The 20108-nt window shown below is 35.6% G+C and overlaps 1 protein-coding gene across 3 annotated transcripts; it reads right to left on the bottom strand.

Moving 5' to 3' along the window:
- Window positions 1-13320: 13320 nt before the first annotated feature.
- LOC131802563 (ribose-phosphate pyrophosphokinase 1-like) lies at window positions 13321-14981 on the bottom strand. Of its 3 annotated transcripts, none has more exons than XM_059122878.1 (2): window positions 14847-14981; window positions 13321-14451 (listed from the first exon to the last, which is right to left on the bottom strand). In XM_059122878.1, the coding sequence occupies exon 2, from the start codon at window positions 14415-14417 to the stop codon at window positions 13458-13460; it is 960 nt and encodes a 319-aa protein (XP_058978861.1). In that variant the 5' UTR covers window positions 14418-14451; window positions 14847-14981; the 3' UTR covers window positions 13321-13457. The 3 variants fall into 3 exon arrangements, with proteins under 3 accessions (XP_058978861.1, XP_058978860.1, XP_058978859.1); XM_059122877.1 differs by having other exon boundaries at window positions 13321-14468; window positions 14857-14981; XM_059122876.1 differs by having other exon boundaries at window positions 14857-14981.
- Window positions 14982-20108: the final 5127 nt, after the last annotated feature.

Here is a 20108-nt window from a genome sequence, read left to right as displayed (position 1 = left end):
AAAACTGTGTGGTGAAAAACAACAGCGCATCTTTTGGTTAACCAATTTCAAGGAGTGGTGAGTTAAAAAATGCATTTTATTCATATTACTACCAATATTACTTCGAATATCCTACATCATGCTATAACCTTTGTCATTCCGTTTGTAGACCCTCGAAATACCTATGCAATAAGGCCAAAATTACAATAAAAAACCACTGTGAAACTCACACAAATTTACCTTTACAAGACTTTATATTTCAGTTGCTTTTTGAAAATAGCTCCAATATGAGCAATTAAAAACGATAGTACAATCTTTGAAACTTTAGTAACTGGTAATCACTTGGGCTGAGAATATGTTACATTCTAAACAAAATCGTTGTTATGCCTTATACGTTTTACGAAATCAATTAGGCTTAACTCTAGTTTAGTAAAAACTCTTCAATTTTTTCGAAAATTTTTTCAGTGGTAGGTATTTTAACCATGATCCCGGGAAACTATTTTTTTCTTGGGGGACGGACCCGGGACCCCAGATTTTTGACCCGAAAGTCCGGGTTCGAGACCCCTACTAGACCCGGATCCACTTACCCGATATAGACAATATCAGTATCGTTGGAAAGCTTATGAAAATACCTATCCAACAAGTGGTCACATGATGGGGTAAGATCTTACGGTTCGGAAGTTATAGTCAAATTATCGATTTTTTGGACCCGGATTTTTTATAAAACCCCCAAAAAGTTAAAAAATGGTCCATTATGGGGGACAACAAAATTGATGCCAAATTATAGCTGACACTTCTACCTTTCCAAAAAGGTTCAATTTGTGCTAATACCTTTACTGAGTCCAGAGATATGGGTCTTTCCATCCGCATAACCCGATTCTAACCAGTTCATTAAAACTATGTTTTCAATAAAAAAGGTATATTTTGCGTAAGAATGAAATTCAGAAATCTTTGATTCGCGTTAGCCGGTGTAGGACATACCCAGAGGAGAAAATCTCAAGCCCCGGCCGAAGGCCGGCTACTTACAAAAGGTATCCAATTTAGAAAACTTTGGTTCGCGTTAGCCGGTGTGGGACATACCCAGAGGAGAAAATCTCAAGCCCCGGCCGAAGGCCGGCTATTTCCAAAAAGTGTCAAATTTAGAAAACATTGGTTCGCGTTAGCCGGTGTGGGACATACCCAGAGGAGAAAATCTCAAGCTCCGGCCGAAGGCCGGCTATATACAAAAAGTGTCAAATTTAGAAAACTTTGGTTCGCGTTAGCCGGTTTAGGACATACCCAGAGGAGAAAATCTCAAGCCCCGGCCGAAGGCCGGCTACTTACAAAAGGTATCCAATTTAGAAAACTTTGGTTCGCGTTAGCCGGTGTAGGACATACCCAGAGGAGAAAATCTCAAGCCCCGGCCGAAGGCCGGCTATTTACAAAGAGTGCCGATATTATGAACCTTTTGTTCGCGTTAGCCGGGGTCGGACATACCCATAGGTGAAAACCTCAAGCCCCGGCCGAAGGCCGGCTATTTACAAAGAGTGCCAAATTTAGAAAACTTTTGTTATTCCGACGACTGCTCCGCGAAATAAACACTTTTTTTTATTAAAAACATAATTTTAATGAACTGGTTAGAATCGGGTTATGCGGATGGAAAGACCCATATCTCTGGAACCGAAAAAGGTATTAGCACAAATTGTAGCATTTTGGAAAGGTAAGAGTGTCAGCTATAATTTGGAAACAATTTTGTTGACCCCCATAATGGGCCCTTTTTTGACTTTTTGGGGGTTTCATAAAAAATCCGGGTCCAAAAAATCGATAATTTGACTATAACTTCCGAACCATGACAACTTACCCCTTCATGTGACCACTTGTTGGATAGGTATTTCCATAAGCTTTCAATCGATACCCATATTGTCTATATCGGGTAAGTGGATCCGGGTCCAGGCGGGGTCTTGATCCCGGACTTTTGGGTCAAAAATCTGGGGTCCCGGGTCCGTCCCCCAAGAAAAAAATAGTTTCCCAGGATCAGGGTAAAAATACCTACCTCTGGAAAAAATTTCGAAAAAATCTAAGAGTTTTTACTAAACTAGAGTTGTTCCATCAATTAATAAGATAAATTTTTGTTAAATTGAATATAATAAAAGCGAGATTTATTTTAAATAATTCATTATTTTTTGTTGAAATTTAAAATGAAAAATTGATCTGGAATATTTCTTTTTTGATACTTCTCCCAACAAAGACAAAAGTATTAAGGATTTTTAATGAAAACAAAAACAAAAAACGCAAACACATAATTTTTTCTTGCAATCAATTTTGAATTGTAATTAACAAAACAGTTTTGGCTTGTTTGTTCGGCATATCATTGTATTTTGTTGTTGCAAAATGGCCAGGCTCTGTTTTTATAAAAACGCAGTTTGTTTATTAGTGGGGAACGATGATAATGTTTACCGATGATAGGCAGGGAATACCTAGTTTTTGGAAAGAGCAACCAATCCTCATCAGTTCCCTTGTTTTTTGTCTGTGACTTTCTCCTCAGAAGTTATTTTAAAAATAACAGAAGTTATTTTAAAAATAACAGAAGTAATTTAAAAAAAATTCTATGACAATTTTTTACCCAAGTGACAAGTGCGTAAGCCCAATAGAAGAGGAATCAAAGAATTACATTAAAGCAAAATTCTTTTGGTAAATCTTCTAATTCTTACAACCGCACTTCTAAACATTTTCATCTTTCTCAACTTGTTATGCTTTCGTTTTATATGAACGAAGTAGCATAACCATGTAAGTTGGTTTTGTCTGTTTTGTTTTTGCTCTTTCCAAAACCTACTTAGGTATTCCCGTCATTGCCCCCTGGTAAACATTATCAACGTTTCCCGCTAATAAACAAACTTTGTTTTTATAAAAACATCAATAAAGGGATTAAGCCTGACCATTTTGCAACAACAAAATACTATGGTATCCCGAACAAACAAGCCAACGCTGTTCTGTTAATTACAATTCAAAATTGATTGCAAGAAAAAATTATGCGCTTGCGTTTTTTGTTTTTTTTTTTAGTAAAAATCCTTAATACTTTTGTCTTTGTTGGGAGAAGTATCAAAAAAGAAATATTCCAGATCAATTTTTCATTTTAAATTACCACAAAAAATAATGAATTATTTAAAATAAATCTCTCTTTTATTATATTCGATTTAACAAATATTTGTCTTATTTATTGGTTTCGTAAAACGTATAATGTTTAGTTTTGTAGAAACTGTACATGTTGTAAAAATAGTTTGTGTGTTGATTGTTCTTCTTTAAATTCTTATCTCATTTTTATCTGTCTTTTCCGAAGAATGTAAATTAGCTAAATAAAGAAAACCTTTAAGATGCATGTGTTTTCCATATGCTATGTTTATGGTCTGTAATAAATAATGTAATAAATGTCACGACCATAAATAGAAGATAACACTGCCTTTACCCGGTGACATTTTTAACCATGCCAGTTTTTTTTGTTGGTAAAAGGTGTAGAGAGACAAGGATAGAAGAAAAATGGCACGATAAGCCACCGCATAGGCTTACATGCCATTTTCTTTGCATTTCTCTTTTTGCTTCTTCCGAATGTTTTATGATTTTGACATTTCATATCGTTTCTTTATTGTAATTTTTGATGCGTTTCTTTTATTGTGATGTGATGTGTATAGTGATTGAATTGTATAGTGAATTATATGAAAATTAATTGGAAGTTTTAAAATGTAAAAAAAGAAAGTTAAAATAAAAGTTAATAATTTTAATGAATAGGCATATTGGCCACTGTTTCACAACACTCTAATAGCCCCAAAACAATGCCGACATCAAGCTCATTACTGAAATCTGAGCTTTCCACTGCAATATTTAACACTTTCCATCATTTCTTCTTTAGATTCACACATTTAATTTTAAATATCTTCTTTATAAATATCTGTTACAAACAATAAGCACAACAATACAGCTCTATACGAAATACTGAATAAAATAAAATGTCAGAAAAAATGCCAAGCACTAATATCACAAAATGTCACCGTGTAAAGTCTCGAAGATTTACGCAGAAATTTTAAAAGAGAATTGAAAAAAATGTCATGCAAAATGCCACCGTGTAAAGGCAGTGTAAGAAAGGGTCGATCACAAATTAGGTACGTTTCGTTTTCTCAGCAACGTAATGCTAGGAACACAATTGGAGCGAACGACGAATTTTTCGCGGCGTATGTTCGTCGTCAAAAATAAAAAACATATGTGTATATAGAAATGCACACAATCCGTATTTCTATTTCGTACGCCGGCGAAAGGCGAATAAAACAGTACAAGGTGGTCATTGGTTTGACAGTTCATTGTCCCAGCAGCTGTGTCGATGCGTCTGCCTATATTCTTCTACCATGGTCACTCTACTATCTGTTACTCGTATAAAAAAAAAAAAAAACAAAATTAGTTTGTTTATTTATTTGTGTACTTGCGCCTGAGTGAAGAAGCAGATAAGTTTTTACTATAATATACATTATTTTAACAATTTTAATAAACTTTACAATTCTCTGATCATTGTAGTCAACAAATGAGCAGAAAGTAAACCACTTCATCAGCTGTTTTATAATTTCGTCGGTATTGTGTTCTATACGGCGAAATTCGAAATTCGTCGTTCGCTCCAATTGTGTTCCTAGCATGTGTGCGTTAAAGCACAACGTGCATTATTAAATAAAATGCATGTTTTAATGTATTAGATGTAAGCTTTAGTGTTAAGAATATGTTGTAAATAAATTGAGTTCCCTTCCAGCCGATGAACGAGAAACATAATTTCGCGAAGTTTTCTCTTTCGTTAGTTACATCGTTTGTGATTTGGTAGCCCCGACGTGATAGTATCGCGTGTAGTTAGTGAAGAAAGTGATTCGATAGGCTATATTTCCAGTGCCCGAGAAAATATTAGTTTATGCGAAATAAATAACGTGATAGGCGGGCATTTTCGTAGAAGCGAAGTGTTATTTGCTGTAGCGACGTAAAAGATGCACTGTTAAAGCAAAGATAGTATTAGAACTTTTAGTTGTGTAAAAGGAGACATGATAGGTAGCAGTGAAAGATACTGTCGATCTATATCTCCATATACTAACGCAATAGACGAGTAGTTAAAAGTGATTAGTTTATTCGTTTATTTTTGAGTGCACATATATTTCGCCAATATGAATTTTGTAGACTTCATTCAACATAAAAGGGTGTTGGACGAGTATATTGTGTCACTTTATTTAGAAATGGAATGAGTTGCTCTGTGTGGTGTAACTGAAGAAGCAAGGAAAAAATGTACCGAATTAGGTACTTCCTTTACAGAAGCAAGAAAGGAATATTTAGATAACGAGAGGGAACTTCGTCGTATGAAAAAATTACATACTCGGATTGCATAGACGCCTTGGGTGTGTGATATGCGACTAAAGATATCGGGAGAGTTCTAAACGGCATAGGTGTTTTTGTGCCCATAGAAATACCACGTTTAGATATCAATTACTTACTTGAGGTGAACAGCTTAAGTTCATCGGAACAGTGTGGGAAAAAGTTGTTCGGAAAGTAGTTCGAAATTGTGTTCACTGCTTTCATTACAAGCCAAAATTGTTGGGGCAAATTATGGGTAATTTGCCTGTTGACCGTTTTCGAGCTCATCGTCCATTCCTATTCACTAGAGTTGATTTTTGTGGAAAGTCACCCTAAAAAAATACATCGCTGTTTTTGTTTGCTTCAGTTCTAAAGCAACACATTTGGAACTTGTTTCGGATTTGTCAACAAACAACTTCATAAGGTGTCTCAAAAAGGTATTCCCCAAAAGCTCTTTTGCGACAACGCTACCAATTTCGTTGGAGCCCATAATCAGCTCAGAGAAATCAAAGAATCGTTTTACAAAGATGAAGTTGTCCAGCAGATGAAGTATGTTTGCTGCCAAATGGGTCTTCAATTCAATTTCATACCCCCTCGTGCCCTACACTTCGGCGGATTGTAAGAGGCTGCCTTTAAACCGACAAAAACGTTGCTCATTAAAAACATTTCTGAGGCGTATCTCACATTTGAAGAGTTGCAAACACTCGTTGTTGAAATCGAAGCTATTTTGAACTTTCATCCAATAGCTCCCATGTCCTTAACCCCTGGCCACCTCTTAATTGGTTCCTCGATGGTGGCAATACCAGAACCAAATTTAGATATCACAAAACCATCTTTACTTACACGATGGCAAAAAATCTCATACTTAAAACGACAGTTTTGGATTATGAGGTCCAGATATTACCTATTGTCGCTCCAACAACGCTCCAAGTGGTTCACCGAATCGAGAAATATCGTTGAAGGCCAACTCGTCGTCGTCCATGAAGACAACACACCCTCTCAACAGTGGCTCTTAGCGGGAATTACCAAATGTATTCCAGGTCGTGATGGCAAAGTACAAGTTGAGGAATTACAAACGAAGAATGGATCCAGTTGTCGGCCAATCCGTAAAATTGTTCCTTTACCACACCAAGATGTTTGAACCTTGACGCTTCAACGGGCGGAGGATGTTGGAGGAGAATAAATTCATGTATTTTATGTGCTTTTCGTCGATTTGTTAAGTTTAATTACTTCGAAGTGTTGGGTCGTTCATTTCATTGTATGGTTTAATTTAATATTAATTTTATATATTCTTATTTTTGTCGACCCACACTAATGTTCCATATTTCCTAAATTTAATATTTCCTAATGTGTGTTGTTATCGTTGTTTCGTTTTGTGTTATATGCGTCTCAACGAGAGACAATAACAACAATGCCTACAGTCGTTTAGGCATTTGTCTGTTATTTGGAGAGGTTAGAATTGGCAACGAACAAGAATACACGTATCTCGCTTCAAAGTTTTATTTTATTAAAGTTTTCAATTTAATTGAAAATAATTTTCAGGAATCCAGGATGAAAGAAACGATTAATAGTGACGACGCCCTGTTAGGCCCTTGCAACGCAAGGAAACGGCATGCTTTTGATGACGAGGAGGTTGATGTGACTCCCTATGATGTTAACCACCAAAACCGCTTCTCAATTTTGAGTAAAATTTAATTTGTCGATACATCTAGCCAAGGTAATTCTAACAATTTGAGTGACAGTAATAAGACAGCTGTCAACAGCCGTAAGGAACGGCCAAGAAAAGTCCCAACAACGCGGATCCAAAAAATAAGTTTTGATCAAGATATAAACTTGTTGGCAAAGCAACTGGAAGAGGGATTGCCAGCCGGCTCTTTCATAATAAAAAATGTGAACAAACATAAAAGTGAACTGTACTTTAACGACGCTTCGTTGCATAGCGAAATGATAGCAATTCTTAGGGGAAATAAAGTAAAATCATACTCTTTTACCCCTACTGAACTAAAACAAATTTCCTTGGTGCTGCGTGGTTTGCATTGTGGTTCCTCCGTTATTGAGGTTAAGGACATTTTGGATTCTGAGGTGCCGGGCATTGCAGCCCATTTCTCGAAGTTGGTGACAAAACACACAAAACAAAACAACTATGACACCGGTTTTTTTAGTTACGCTACACCCAAGCAAAACCAAAAACGATATTGTTCACATCAATAGAATTTTATATCAAACCGTCTATTGGGAAGTTCCTAAAAACAAAGAAAAGGTCATTCAGTGCAGGCGCTGCCAACACTGTGGGCACATTGCCAAAAATTGTAATTACCCGTTTAAATGCGTTAAGTGCAACGACAGTCATGAGCCAGGTGCTTGCTCATTAAAAGAAGCCGAATCCAATGTCCCTGTGTGTTCAAACTGCGGTGAAGCCGGTCATCCTGCCAGCTGGAGGGGTTGTTCCTCATATAAAAAATATATAGAAAATAGAAGAAATCTATTGAGAAAATCCAGAGAGCGGAGAGAGGTAGCGGCCCAGCAAGTTAAGAAGCCGATTTCTGCAATGATTGTTCCTGGTAAGTCCTTTTCTGGTTGTTTTTTTCACCACCAACTTCCCAATCAAATGCATTGATTGACGAGTTTTTAAAATTGTCAAAATATTTTATGGATTCTTGAACGAATACTGAGTTTCTTCGTATTTTAAACAAAGTTAAAAATTGTCTATAAGGCTCTTAATATTATGGCTTTTAACGTGCGCTCGCTCGTAGACAAGATGCGGCAAATTGAATTACAAAACATGTTATTTTATAATAAAATTGATGTTTGCTTCCTACAAGAGCTTCATCTGAAGAACAAACGGCGAATTTACATTAAAGGATACAAACTAATCTCTGACGATAGCCCTCTGGGTAGCATTGGAGGATGTGCGGTTTCACACAATTTTTCTCGAAATAGTTCTTAAACATGGTGGTGCTGCTGAAAGGTATATAATTGAATCTTTATACATCCCTTCAAATTTCCCCAGATTGGACATAAGTTCAGATCTTGATAAAATTCTCAACCTTGCTAATAATTATGATGGTATGATTGTTGGAGGTGATTTAAACTCAAAAAAACCTTATTGGGGAGATCGTATCCAAAACCCGAATGGAGTTTCTCTTTGGAATTGGCTTCAGGACAACGTTGGTGACGTACACAGAATCTATGATGTGAATCCCCCATTCCCAAATGGGAGCTCATATCTTGATCACTTCCTAATTAGCAGGCATCTTATCTCCTTTAACCCGCCTAATTACGAAATTTCATCTTTAGCTTCGTTTTCGGATCACTACCCACTAAAGTTACAATTGCGATTAGCTGACTTTGAATTCAATGTAATACCATCTAATTAATTCCAATCGTTTAAGAATACCAATTGGTCACATTTTAAATGAGATCTTGATGCAGCCTCATCAAAGCTTTTGCCACCTATCAACAGGAATCTGAGCAACCCCGAAATTGATAATATCGTGGACAAATTTTCTCAAACCCTAGCAAACATGGCTGATAGACATTTCACCAAAATCGAACTAAAAAATGGCAACTGGCCTCTGCCAGAAAAAGCCAAAAGCATAGTTGGCAGAAACAATTAAAGAGAATTTATCATCGGAACGGCAATCAAACTTCACCGGAATATAATATTCTGTCAAAGCAGACCTCCTTGCTAAAAATAATTATCAATGACTTAATCAGATTGGAGCAAGCTAACAGGTTTGGGAAGTTCCTGCAACAAATAACCCCCGATCCAACGGCTTTTAAGCAGATTAACAGAGTCATCGGTAAGAGACAATCATTACATAGCCACTGTATTACATATAATAACACATCCGCTACAATTGATGAAGATAAATGTACCCTATTTCGCAATTATTATGGATCAGTTTTCAGCGAGCAAGTCCCAGATAGCCCTGTGGAAAACATAGATTCCCGGATTGGTCGTTGTTTGGAAGACCTTCCTCGTCAAATTTATACCTTTAATGATGATTTCACTTCCCTCGATAATGAAGATCCTTACCACTTCACAAATTCGGAGTCTGTTAAATGCATAACCGCCGCTTCCAAAAACAAGAAATCCTGCAGCATTGATAACATCTCGAACTACATACTGAAAAAGATCCCTGAGCCGGCCATAAAACTCTTAGTCATTGTCTTCAACAACTGTCTTAATAATGGGCACTTCCCCCCATCGTGGAAGATGTCAAAGTTAATTCCCATTAAAAAAAGAACTCCTCAGAAAATGTGGCTGATTTCAGACCTATTTCACTGCTCTCCAATATCGGAAAACTTTTTGAAGCTGTGTTAAAATCTAAAATCGAAAATGAATTTGTTATAAATCCTCTTTCATACTACCAGTTTGGATTCAGGCCCGGAAATTCGACGCAACATGCACTTCTTAAACTACACTCGGATATTGTCTACAACCTAAGATTGCAGAATTCAACAGTCGCAGTATCATTAGACATTCAGAAAGCCTTCGATTCGAACTGGCATAAAGGTATTATTTACAAGCTAATTGAACTTAATGTTGATCCATTCCTCATTAAGTTGTTACATAACTACTTTCAGGACCGCAAATTTTGTGTCCAAATTCAAAATACCATTTCGGATTTTGGAGAAGTAGGAAGTGGAGTCCCGCAAGGGAGCGTCCTAGCGCCCCTCTTATTCAATTTATCCAAATCCAAATTCCATTCAAAACATCATTAAAGTATCTAGGTGTAACCTTTAGTTACCTATTTCGATTTAATCAGCATGGTCGGCTTATCACCACCAAAGCAAAAAAGGTTACTGGAATGTATGCTGGTATCCTCAAGAGTAAATATCTGCCATCACAGACAAAACTTCTAATTTATTAGGTAGCGATACGACCTCTGCTCATCTACGCTTTCCCCATTTGGTTCTCCATTTCTCCTGTGGTGGCCAACAACATGGAAATATTCGAGAGAAATGTCTTACGCAAATGTTTGGACAAAAACTTCCAATGCCCCTCGAAACGTTACTCGAACGACTTCATTTACTCCAACGCTTCCATCAAACCTTTCTGTCACTATGCGATGCAACAACACCTAATATTCGTCGAAAGACTGGAGCATCACGAAAATCCATTAATGAACGAAATCATTGAAGCAAACCACAATACAACATGGACTTCGTCTTCATACCTATCGTCAGTAGGAATACTTCACGAAGATCTTAATAATGTCAATCTAACCTCACCTCCTCAATTCTATATCAAGGCTGTGCCTTGTTCGCATCGAGGATAAAATCTTACGTCTCCAGTATTATATGTTTTTAATGTCTTTTGTATATACGCTTATAATACAATTATATGAACGCTATAATTCTTAATCTCAATTTATAAAGATTGTTATCTGTTTATACCTGCATATGTACATGCTGCACTTGTACTTTCGACTTCCATTGTTATAAAAAAACGATTATTGTTAATTGTTAATTTCATGTTTTTATTGTTACAGGAAATTTATTGTTATCCTGTTTTCTGTTAGGTTGTTTCCCTTAATATTGTTAATATCAGACCAAGCTCTGTACAACACCGTAAATGTCGTGAGCAAACATTGTTTTATACTGTCACTATATTATAATATATGTATTTTATAAGAATTATTAATTCGTATCGAATTGAAGATGTCAACACCGTTAGAGTTTATTAGTTCAATACGTTTACAGAACTAAAATACGTTTACAGAACTAGATATAAAATTTTAATATCTGTTAAAAAAGAAGTCTCAAATAAAGAAAATTGAAAAATTGAATTTGTCTGTTATTCGTCTTCTTCGTTGGTTTTGTGTTGTGGCTAACAACAACAACACTGTTGTTTGTCAGTTTTGTATGTATGTATAGTAACATACATATTTATAACTGTGGCCCTTTGTTTTGTTTACATTTTGTTTTGTGCGAATTTCGTATTTCACGATTAATCGTCGTTTGTTTTGAAGTTTCAGATTTTGTTTTGTTCCCCCTTTTTTGTAGCCCTTAAGAAGGGATTGGAAAATAGATAAGTTTAGTTGACATATGACCGGCAAACATATTGAAGCAAAATAAACTTGTAATTAAATTCGCAACCTATAGTGCGTTATATTTATTAATTCGGGCGCAAAAATAAATAAAACCTTCTGTCATACAACCTTGATTCCGGAAAACTACTTTTTCTTGGAAGACGATCCCGGGATCCCCGGGAACTTGGACCCGAAAGTGCGTGTTCAAGACCCGGACCCGGTTATGAAAATACCTATACCAAATTATCGATTTTTTTGACCCGGATTTTTTATAAAAACTCGAAAAGTCGAAAAAGGTCCCATTATAGGGGTCAACAGAGTTGATATAGCTGACACTCTTACCTTTCCAAAATCCTACAATTTGTGCTAATACCTTTTTCGGGTCCAGAGATATGGGTCTTTCCATTCGCCATAACTCAATTCCAAAATGCTACAATTTGTGCTAATACATTTTTCGGGTCCAGAGATACATATTCTTTTCTGGTTAAAAATTTAACAGTTGTTGTAAGTAGCCGGCCCTCGTCCGGGGCTCGAGATTTTCTTCTCTGGGTATGTACCACACCGGCTAACGCGAACCAAAGTTTTCCAAATTTGATACTTTTTGTAAGACGCCGGCCTTCGGCCGGGGCTTGAGGTTTTCTCCTCAGGGTATGTCCTACACCGCAAACTTGGACTTTCGGGTTAAAAATCGTGGTCCCAGGTCTGTCCCCCAAGAAAAAATAGTTTCCCGGAATCAGGGTAAAAATACTTACCTCTGGAAAAAATCGAAGAATTTTTACTAAACTAGAGTTGCTCCAAAGTATCAGATTAAGGGAAGATTTGGTTTGCGCAGCCGGTGAAATAAAAGTTTGCCCAAGCACCCGAAACCTTTTTGGGGTTTTGATCCAAAAACCCGGTACCATAAAATTCCCTTGGAGTTTTCTACAGCCTACTGGGTGTTGAATGTTTGCAGCAAATTCAGATAAAGTGCTGACTTTGTGTAAATTAAAAATGGAAAATTGATCTGAAATATTTCTTTTATTGATACTTTTCCCAACAAAGACAAAAGTATTAAGGAAGATTTTTACTGAAAAAAAAAACAAAAAACGCAAACACATAATTTTCCTTTGCAATGAATTTTGAATTGTAATTAACTATATCACTTTTAAGCCAATGTAAATAGCTTACTATGATTTTTGAATAGAAAAAAACATTTTTTGCCTAAAAGTAAATGTTATGCTTCTTTCATGAAGCAAATCAAAAAAGTCGGTACAATTTTATTAATAAAAGTGCGAAATATTTTCAAGATTTTGAGCAACCTTGATACAAGTTTCTTTGAAGATCTTTTTTATTTGATTACTTATAGTGAAATCCGATGAAGGATATCATAATCGTAGACGTCGTGCTTCTAAAATGATGCTTTGTAGGAGAATTTTGCGAAAATCACATGAAGTACTGCGAGTCGAAGTTGTCAAAATACAGAGTATAGTATTTATTGGATCTAATATATGTACGTCGAAAAGTTACAAATGGAATGACAACGTTAATACAACAACCAATTTTATTATTTGATGGTTTACATTATTAGGTGTTGCATCAGATGTTGCAGATCAGATAATTAACTGTACTTTTTTCAGGCTCTCTCAGAGCACGCAACGAAGACGGTGAAAAATTTGGCATTCTCCATTCTACAAAAAGGACGCATATTTTTATTTATGAATTCTATTAGTTGACGCATTTTAGAGAGATTTTTTTCGTTGTCTATAATAAGAAAATAGAATGAAATAAAATCCTATTTCCATTTTTTACTTAAATTTATTATTTAATTTTAATACCTCCCCATGAAGTAAGCAACCATTAAAATAAAAAGATCGTTATCAAGAATTTATATTTCATTTAATATATAAAAATATCATATTTTTTATAATTAAAAACATTTCATTTAAGAAATACATAATCGTCTAACGACAATGTCAAATGGGAAACCAAAATTTATTTTTGTTATTCTATTAAAATTGTTGTATGAAAAAAAAAAGAAGATTGTACAAAAATAGTATGAACAGTAGTATTTATGTATAAAGTATTATGATTAATATAAAACATTTAACATATTTATAAATATGGAACATTTGAGAAGAGATAAGAAACACTTTCGCCGTTATGTGTTCTTCTAACGGCTTCGGCAAACATCATAGAGACATCAATGCACTGTATTTTGCGACAATCTCTCATATGGCCATCCTGGGGAATAGTATTTGTAACAACCACAGCCTCAAAGCAGGCATTGTTTATGCGAGAAATCGCTGGTCCAGAAAAGATACCATGTGTCAAAATAGCATAAACCTTTGTAGCACCTGCTTCCACCAAACGATCGGCAGCATGAACAATTGTACCGCATGTATCGGCCATATCATCGACCAATACAGCAATTTTATCTTTGACATCACCGACAAGCACCATCGAAGCAACTTCATTGGCCTTCTTGCGTTCTTTGTGAATCAGTGCGAATTCAACGTTCAAACGATCAGCGATGGACGTCACACGTTTAGCCCCACCAGCATCAGGTGAGACAATAATGGAATTCTTCCATTCTGTAATATTTTCTTTGATCCATTTTAGAACGGCTGGTTCAGCAAAAAGATTGTCAACGGGAATATCAAAGAAACCTTGAATTTGAGATGCATGCAAGTCCATAGTAATAATGTGATCTGCTCCGGCCACTGATAGCATATTTGCAACCAATTTCGCGGAAATTGGGGAGCGACTCATATCTTTCTTATCTTGGCGAGCATATGGGAAACAAGGAATCACAGCTGTTACACGGGATGCTGATGCGATCTTGCAGGCATTGATCATGATCAGTAATTCCATCAAGTTGTCATTAATCTCACCGGAACCAGATTGTACAATGTACACATCTTCACCGCGCACAGACTCACCAATTTCGACACATGTTTCCAAGTTGCTGAATTTCTTGGTGACCACTTTGCCCAAATCGATACCCAAACGGTCGACAATCCTTTGAGCCAGATGTGGATGCGAAGTACCCGAAAACACTTTAATGGTTGCCATTCTTGTTTCTCCAATTTGCAGATTTTGTGCGTAGCTAAGTGTCAGATTGAACTGAGAAATGTGAGGTCTTTTATTGGTATTTCGAGGAACTACAAACGGAATGACATGGTTATAGCATGATGGAGGGTATTCGAAATAATATTGGTAGTTATATGAATTTAATGCGTTGTTTAACTTTTTTATATTATAGGTTTCAAATCTATAAAGAAACATGAGCACGAAAACTGTGTGGTGAAAAACAACAGCGCATCTTTTGATTAACCAATTTCAAGGAGTGGTGAGTTAAAAAATGCATTTTATTCATATTACTACCAATATTACTTCGAATATCCTACATCATGCTATAACCTTTGTCATTCCGTTTGTAGACCCTCGAAATACCTATGCAATAAGGCCAAAATTACAATAAAAAATTACTGTGAAACTCACGCAAATTTACCTTTACAAGACTTTATATTTCAGTTGCTTTTTGAAAATAGCTCCAATATGAGCAATTAAAAACGATAGTACAATCTTTGAAACTTTAGTAACTGGTAATCACTTGGGCTGAGAATATGTTACACACTAAACAAAATCGTTGTTATGCCTTATGCTAGGAACACAATTGGAGCGAACGACGAATTTTTTCGCGGCGTATGTTCGTCGTCAAAAATAAAACACATATGTGTATATGGAAGTGCACACAATCACGGCACCGGCGAAAATTTCGTCGGTCGCCGCGAACTCAATTAGCTTTATTTCTATTTCATACGCCGGCGACCGGCGAACAAAACAGTACAAGGTGGCCATACTTGTACGAATTTTATGTGTTTTAGTAAATAAAGTTACTTTTTACTTTAAAATTTGTTATGGTCACTCTACTATCTGTTACTCATATAAAAAAAACATAATTAATTTGTTTATTTATTTGTGTACTTGCGCCTGAGTGAAGGTGGATATCAGTGAATTTATAATAGAGAAGATGGACATAAGTGAAATTATAATAGAGAACGTAAAGAATTATGTGTTCTTGTATAATTCATTGTAGTCAACAAATGAGCAAAAAGTAAACAACTTCATCAGCTGTTTTATAATTTCGTCGGTATTGTGTTCCATACGACGAATTTTCGCGGCTCATTTTGTCGCCGCGTAGGGCGAAATTCGTCGTTCGCTCCAATTGTGTTCCTAGCATTATACGTTTTACGAAATCAATTAATAAGATACATTTTTGTTAAATTGAATATAATAAAAGCGAGATCTATTTTAAATAATTCATTATTTTTTGTTGAAATTTAAAATGAAAAATTGATCTGGAATATTTCTTTTTTGATACTTCTCCCAACAAAGACAAAAGTATTAAGGATTTTTAACGAAAACAAAAACAAAAAACGCAAACACATAATTTTTTCTTGCAATCAATTTTGAATTGTAATAACAAAACAGTGTTGGCTTGTTTGTTCGGGATATCATTGTATTTTGTTGTTGCAAAATGGCCAGGCTCTATCCCTTTATTGTTGTTTTTATAAAAACGCAGTTTGTTTATTAGTGGGAAACGATGATAATGTTTACCGATGATAGGCAGGGAATACCTAGTTTTTGGAAAGAGCAACCAATCCTTATCAGTTCCCTTGTTTTTTGTCTGTGATTTTCTTCTCAGAAGTTATTTTAAAAATAACAGAAGTTAATTAAAAACAATTCTATGACAATTGTTTACCCAAGTGACAAGTGCGTAAGCCCAATATAAGAGGAATCAGAGAATTACATTAAAGCAAAATTCTTTTGGTAAATCTTCTAATTCTTACAACCGCACTTCTAAACATTTTCATCTTTCTCAACTTGTTATGCTTTCGTTTTATATGAACGAAGTAGCATAACCATGTAAGTTGGTTTTGTCTGTTTTGTTTTTGCTCTTTCCAAAACCTACTTAGGCATTCCCATCATTGCCCCCTGGTAAACATTATCATCGTTTCCCGCTAATAAACAAACTATGTTTTTATAAAAACATCAATAAAGGGATTAAGCCTGACCATTTTGCAACAACAAAATACTATGGTATCCCGAACAAACAAGCGAACGCTGTTCTGTTAATTACAATTAGAAATTGAATGCAAGAAAAAATTATGCGTTTGCGTTTTTTTTTTTTTTTTTTTTTTTTTTCAGTAAAAATCCATAATACTTTTGTCTTTGTTGGGAGAAGTATCAAAAAAGAAATATTGCGCCTGAGTGAAAAAGCAGATAAGCTTTTACTATAATATACATTATTTTAACAATTTTAATAAACTTTACAATTCTCTGATCATTGTAGTCAACAAATGAGCAAAAAGTAACCCACTTCATCAGCTGTTTTATAATTTCGTCGGTATTGTGTTCTATACGGCGAATTTACGCGGCTCATTTTGTCGCCACGTAGGGCGAAATTCGTCGTTCGCTCCAATTGTGTTCCTAGCATAATGTGTACGTTAAAGCACACCGTGCATTATTAAATAAAATGCATGTGTTAATGTATTAGATGTAAGCTTTAGAATATGTTGTAAATAAATTGAGTTCCCTTCCAGCCAAGGAACGAGAAACATAATTTCGCGGCGTTTTCTCTTTCGTTAGTTACATCGCTTGTGATGAGGTTAGGAGTCGACCTCATCATTTGGTGACCCCGACGTGATAGTATCGCGTGTAGTTAGTGAAGGAAGTGATTCGATAGGCTATATTTTCAGTGTCCGAGAAAATATTAGTTTATGCGAAATAAATAACGTGATAGGCGCGCATTTTCGTAGAAGTGAAGTGTGTTAGGCTTATTTGCTGTAGCGACGTAAAAGATGCACTGTTAAAGCAAAGATAGTATTAGATCTTTTAGTTGTGTATAAGGAGACATGATAGGTAGCAGTGAAAGATTCTGTCGATCTATATCTATATAAATACTAACGCAATAGACGAGTAGTTAAAAGTGATTAGTTTATTCGTCTATTTTTTGAGTGCACATATATTTAGCTAATATGAATTTTGTAGACTTAGACTATATTGTGTCACTTTATTTAGAAATGGAAATAATTGTTCTGTGTGGTGTAACTGAAGAAGCTAGGGAAAATGTACCGAATTAGGTCGTTCCTTTACAGAAGCAAGAAAGGAATATTTAGATAACGAGAGGGAACTTCGTCGTATGAAAAAAATTACATACTCGGATTGCATAGACGCCTTGGGCGTCTGCTATGCGACTAAAGATATCGGGAGAGTTCTAAACGGCATAGGTGTTTTTGTGCCCATAGAAATACCACGTTTAGATATCGATTATTTAGCTGAGGTGAACAGCTTAAGTTCATCGGAACAATGTGGGAAAAAGTTGTTCGGAAAGTAGTTCGAAATTGCGTTCACTGCTTTCATTACAAGCCAAAATTGTTGGGGCAAATTATGGGTAATTTGCCTGTTGATCGTTTTCGGGCTCATCGTCCATTCCTATTCACTAGAGTTGATTTTTGTGGAAAGTCACCATAAAAAATACATCGCTGTTTTTGTTTGCTTCAGTTCTAAAGCAACACATTTGGCACTTGTTTCGGATTTGTCGACAATCAACTTCATTATGTGTCTCAAAAAGGTATAGTTTAATTACTTCGAAGTGTTGGGTCGTTCATTTCATTGTATTGTTTAATTTAATATTAATTTTATATATTCTTATTTTTGTCGACCCACACTACTGTTCCATAATTCCCAAATTTATTCGTCACAACCTAATGTGTGTATTGTTATCGTTGTTTCGTTTTCTGTTATATGCGTCTCAAATAGAGACAATAACAACAATGCCTACAGTCGTTTAGGCATTTGTCTTCTTCGTAGGTTTTGAGTTGTGGATAACAACAACAACACTGTTGTTTGTCAGTTTTGTATGTATGTATAGTAACATACATATTTATAACTGTGGCCCTTTGTTTTGTTTACATTTTGTTTTGTGCGAATTTCGTATTTCACGATTAATCGTCGTTTGTTTTGAAGTTTCAGATTTTGTTTTGTCCCCCCTTTTTTTGTAGCCCTTAAGAAGGGATTGGAAAATAGATAAGTTTAGTTGACATATGACCGGCAAACATATTGAAGCAAAATAAACTTGTAATTAAATTCGAAACCTATAGTGCGTTATATTTACTAATTCGGGCGCAAAAATAAATAAAACCTTCTGTCATACAACCTTGATTCCGGAAAACTACTTTTTCTTGGAAGACGATCCCGGGACTCCCGATTTTGGACCCGAAAGTCCGTGTTCAAGACCCGGACCCGGTTAAGAAAATACCTATCCAACAAGTGGTCACGGTTTGGAAGTTATAGTCAAATTATCGATTTTTTTGACCCGGATTTTTTATAAAAACTCGAAAAGTCGAAAAAGGTCCCATTATAGGGGTCAACAGAGTTGATATAGCTGACACTCTTACCTTTCCAAAATCCTACAATTTGTGCTAATACCTTTTCCGGGTCCAGAGATATGGGTCTTTCCATTCGCCATAACTCAATTCCAAAATGCTACAATTTGTGCTAATACATTTTTCGGGTCCAGAGATACATATTCTCTTCTGGTTAAAAATTTAACAGTTGTTGTAAGTAGCCGGCCCTCGTCCGGGGCTCGAGATTTTCTTCTCTGGGTATGTACCACACCGGCTAACGCGAACCAAAGTTTTCCAAATTTGATACTTTTTGTAAGCCGCCGGCCTTCGGCCGGGGCTTGAGATTTTCTCCTCAGGGTATGTCCTACACCGCAAACTTGGACTTTCGGGTTAAAAATCGTGGTCCCAGGTCTGTCCCCCAAGAAAAAATAGTTTCCCGGAATCAGGGTAAAAATACTTACCTCTGGAAAAAATCGAAGAATTTTTACTGAACTAGAGTTGCTCCAAAGTATCAGATTAAGGGAAGATTTGGTTTGCGCAGCCGGTGAAATAAAAGTTTGCCCAAGCACCCGAAACCTTTTTGGGGTTTTGATCCAAAAACCCGGTACCATAAAATTCCCTTGGAGTTTTCTACAGCCTACTGGGTGTTGAATGTTTGCAGCAAATTCAGATAAAGTGCTGACTTTGTGTAAATTAAAAATGGAAAATTGATCTGAAATATTTCTTTTATTGATACTTTTCCCAACAAAGACAAAAGTATTAAGGAAGATTTTTACTGAAAAAAAAACAAAAAACGCAAACACATAATTTTCCTTTGCAATGAATTTTGAATTGTAATTAACTATATCACTTTTAAGCCTATGTAAATAGCTTGTTAGAGATGGTAACCCTGCAATTACCAAAGCTAAAAAAGTGTAGCCAAATTTGAAATACCACTGTTATAAATGGCCGAAATATCCCAAGCGAAGAGGGAGACGAAACTAAATTTAAGCCAACATCTTCATTTTGTTTATTTTTGTTGTTTTGCTTAATGTCACTTTTATATAAATAGGCCCTTATGGCCATTGTTTATTCCCTTTTTTGTTAGAACCCAAAAATAAGTAAGTCGTGTTAATTTTTATTGTTTTTAAATTAAATATTGTTATTTTATTTGTAAACTTAATTTTTGTTAAATTTTTAAAATTCTTACAGAGAATAAACAACGACAACTAAACTCACTATTTGTAAACAAACAAACCAAATAAACGCAGCTTTTTATTTTGCCGAAATCCTGCCAGTCTTGTCATTTGGGAGCCAGCCGAGTTTAGGTTTATTCCTGGAAAATAACAAAAAAGGACAACTTTATTCTTTA

The sequence above is a fragment of the Musca domestica genome, unplaced genomic scaffold (assembly GCF_030504385.1).
Source record: "Musca domestica strain aabys unplaced genomic scaffold, Musca_domestica.polishedcontigs.V.1.1 210, whole genome shotgun sequence".
Lineage (NCBI taxonomy): Eukaryota > Metazoa > Arthropoda > Insecta > Diptera > Muscidae > Musca > Musca domestica.
This window is presented reverse-complemented; position numbering and strand designations above follow the sequence as displayed.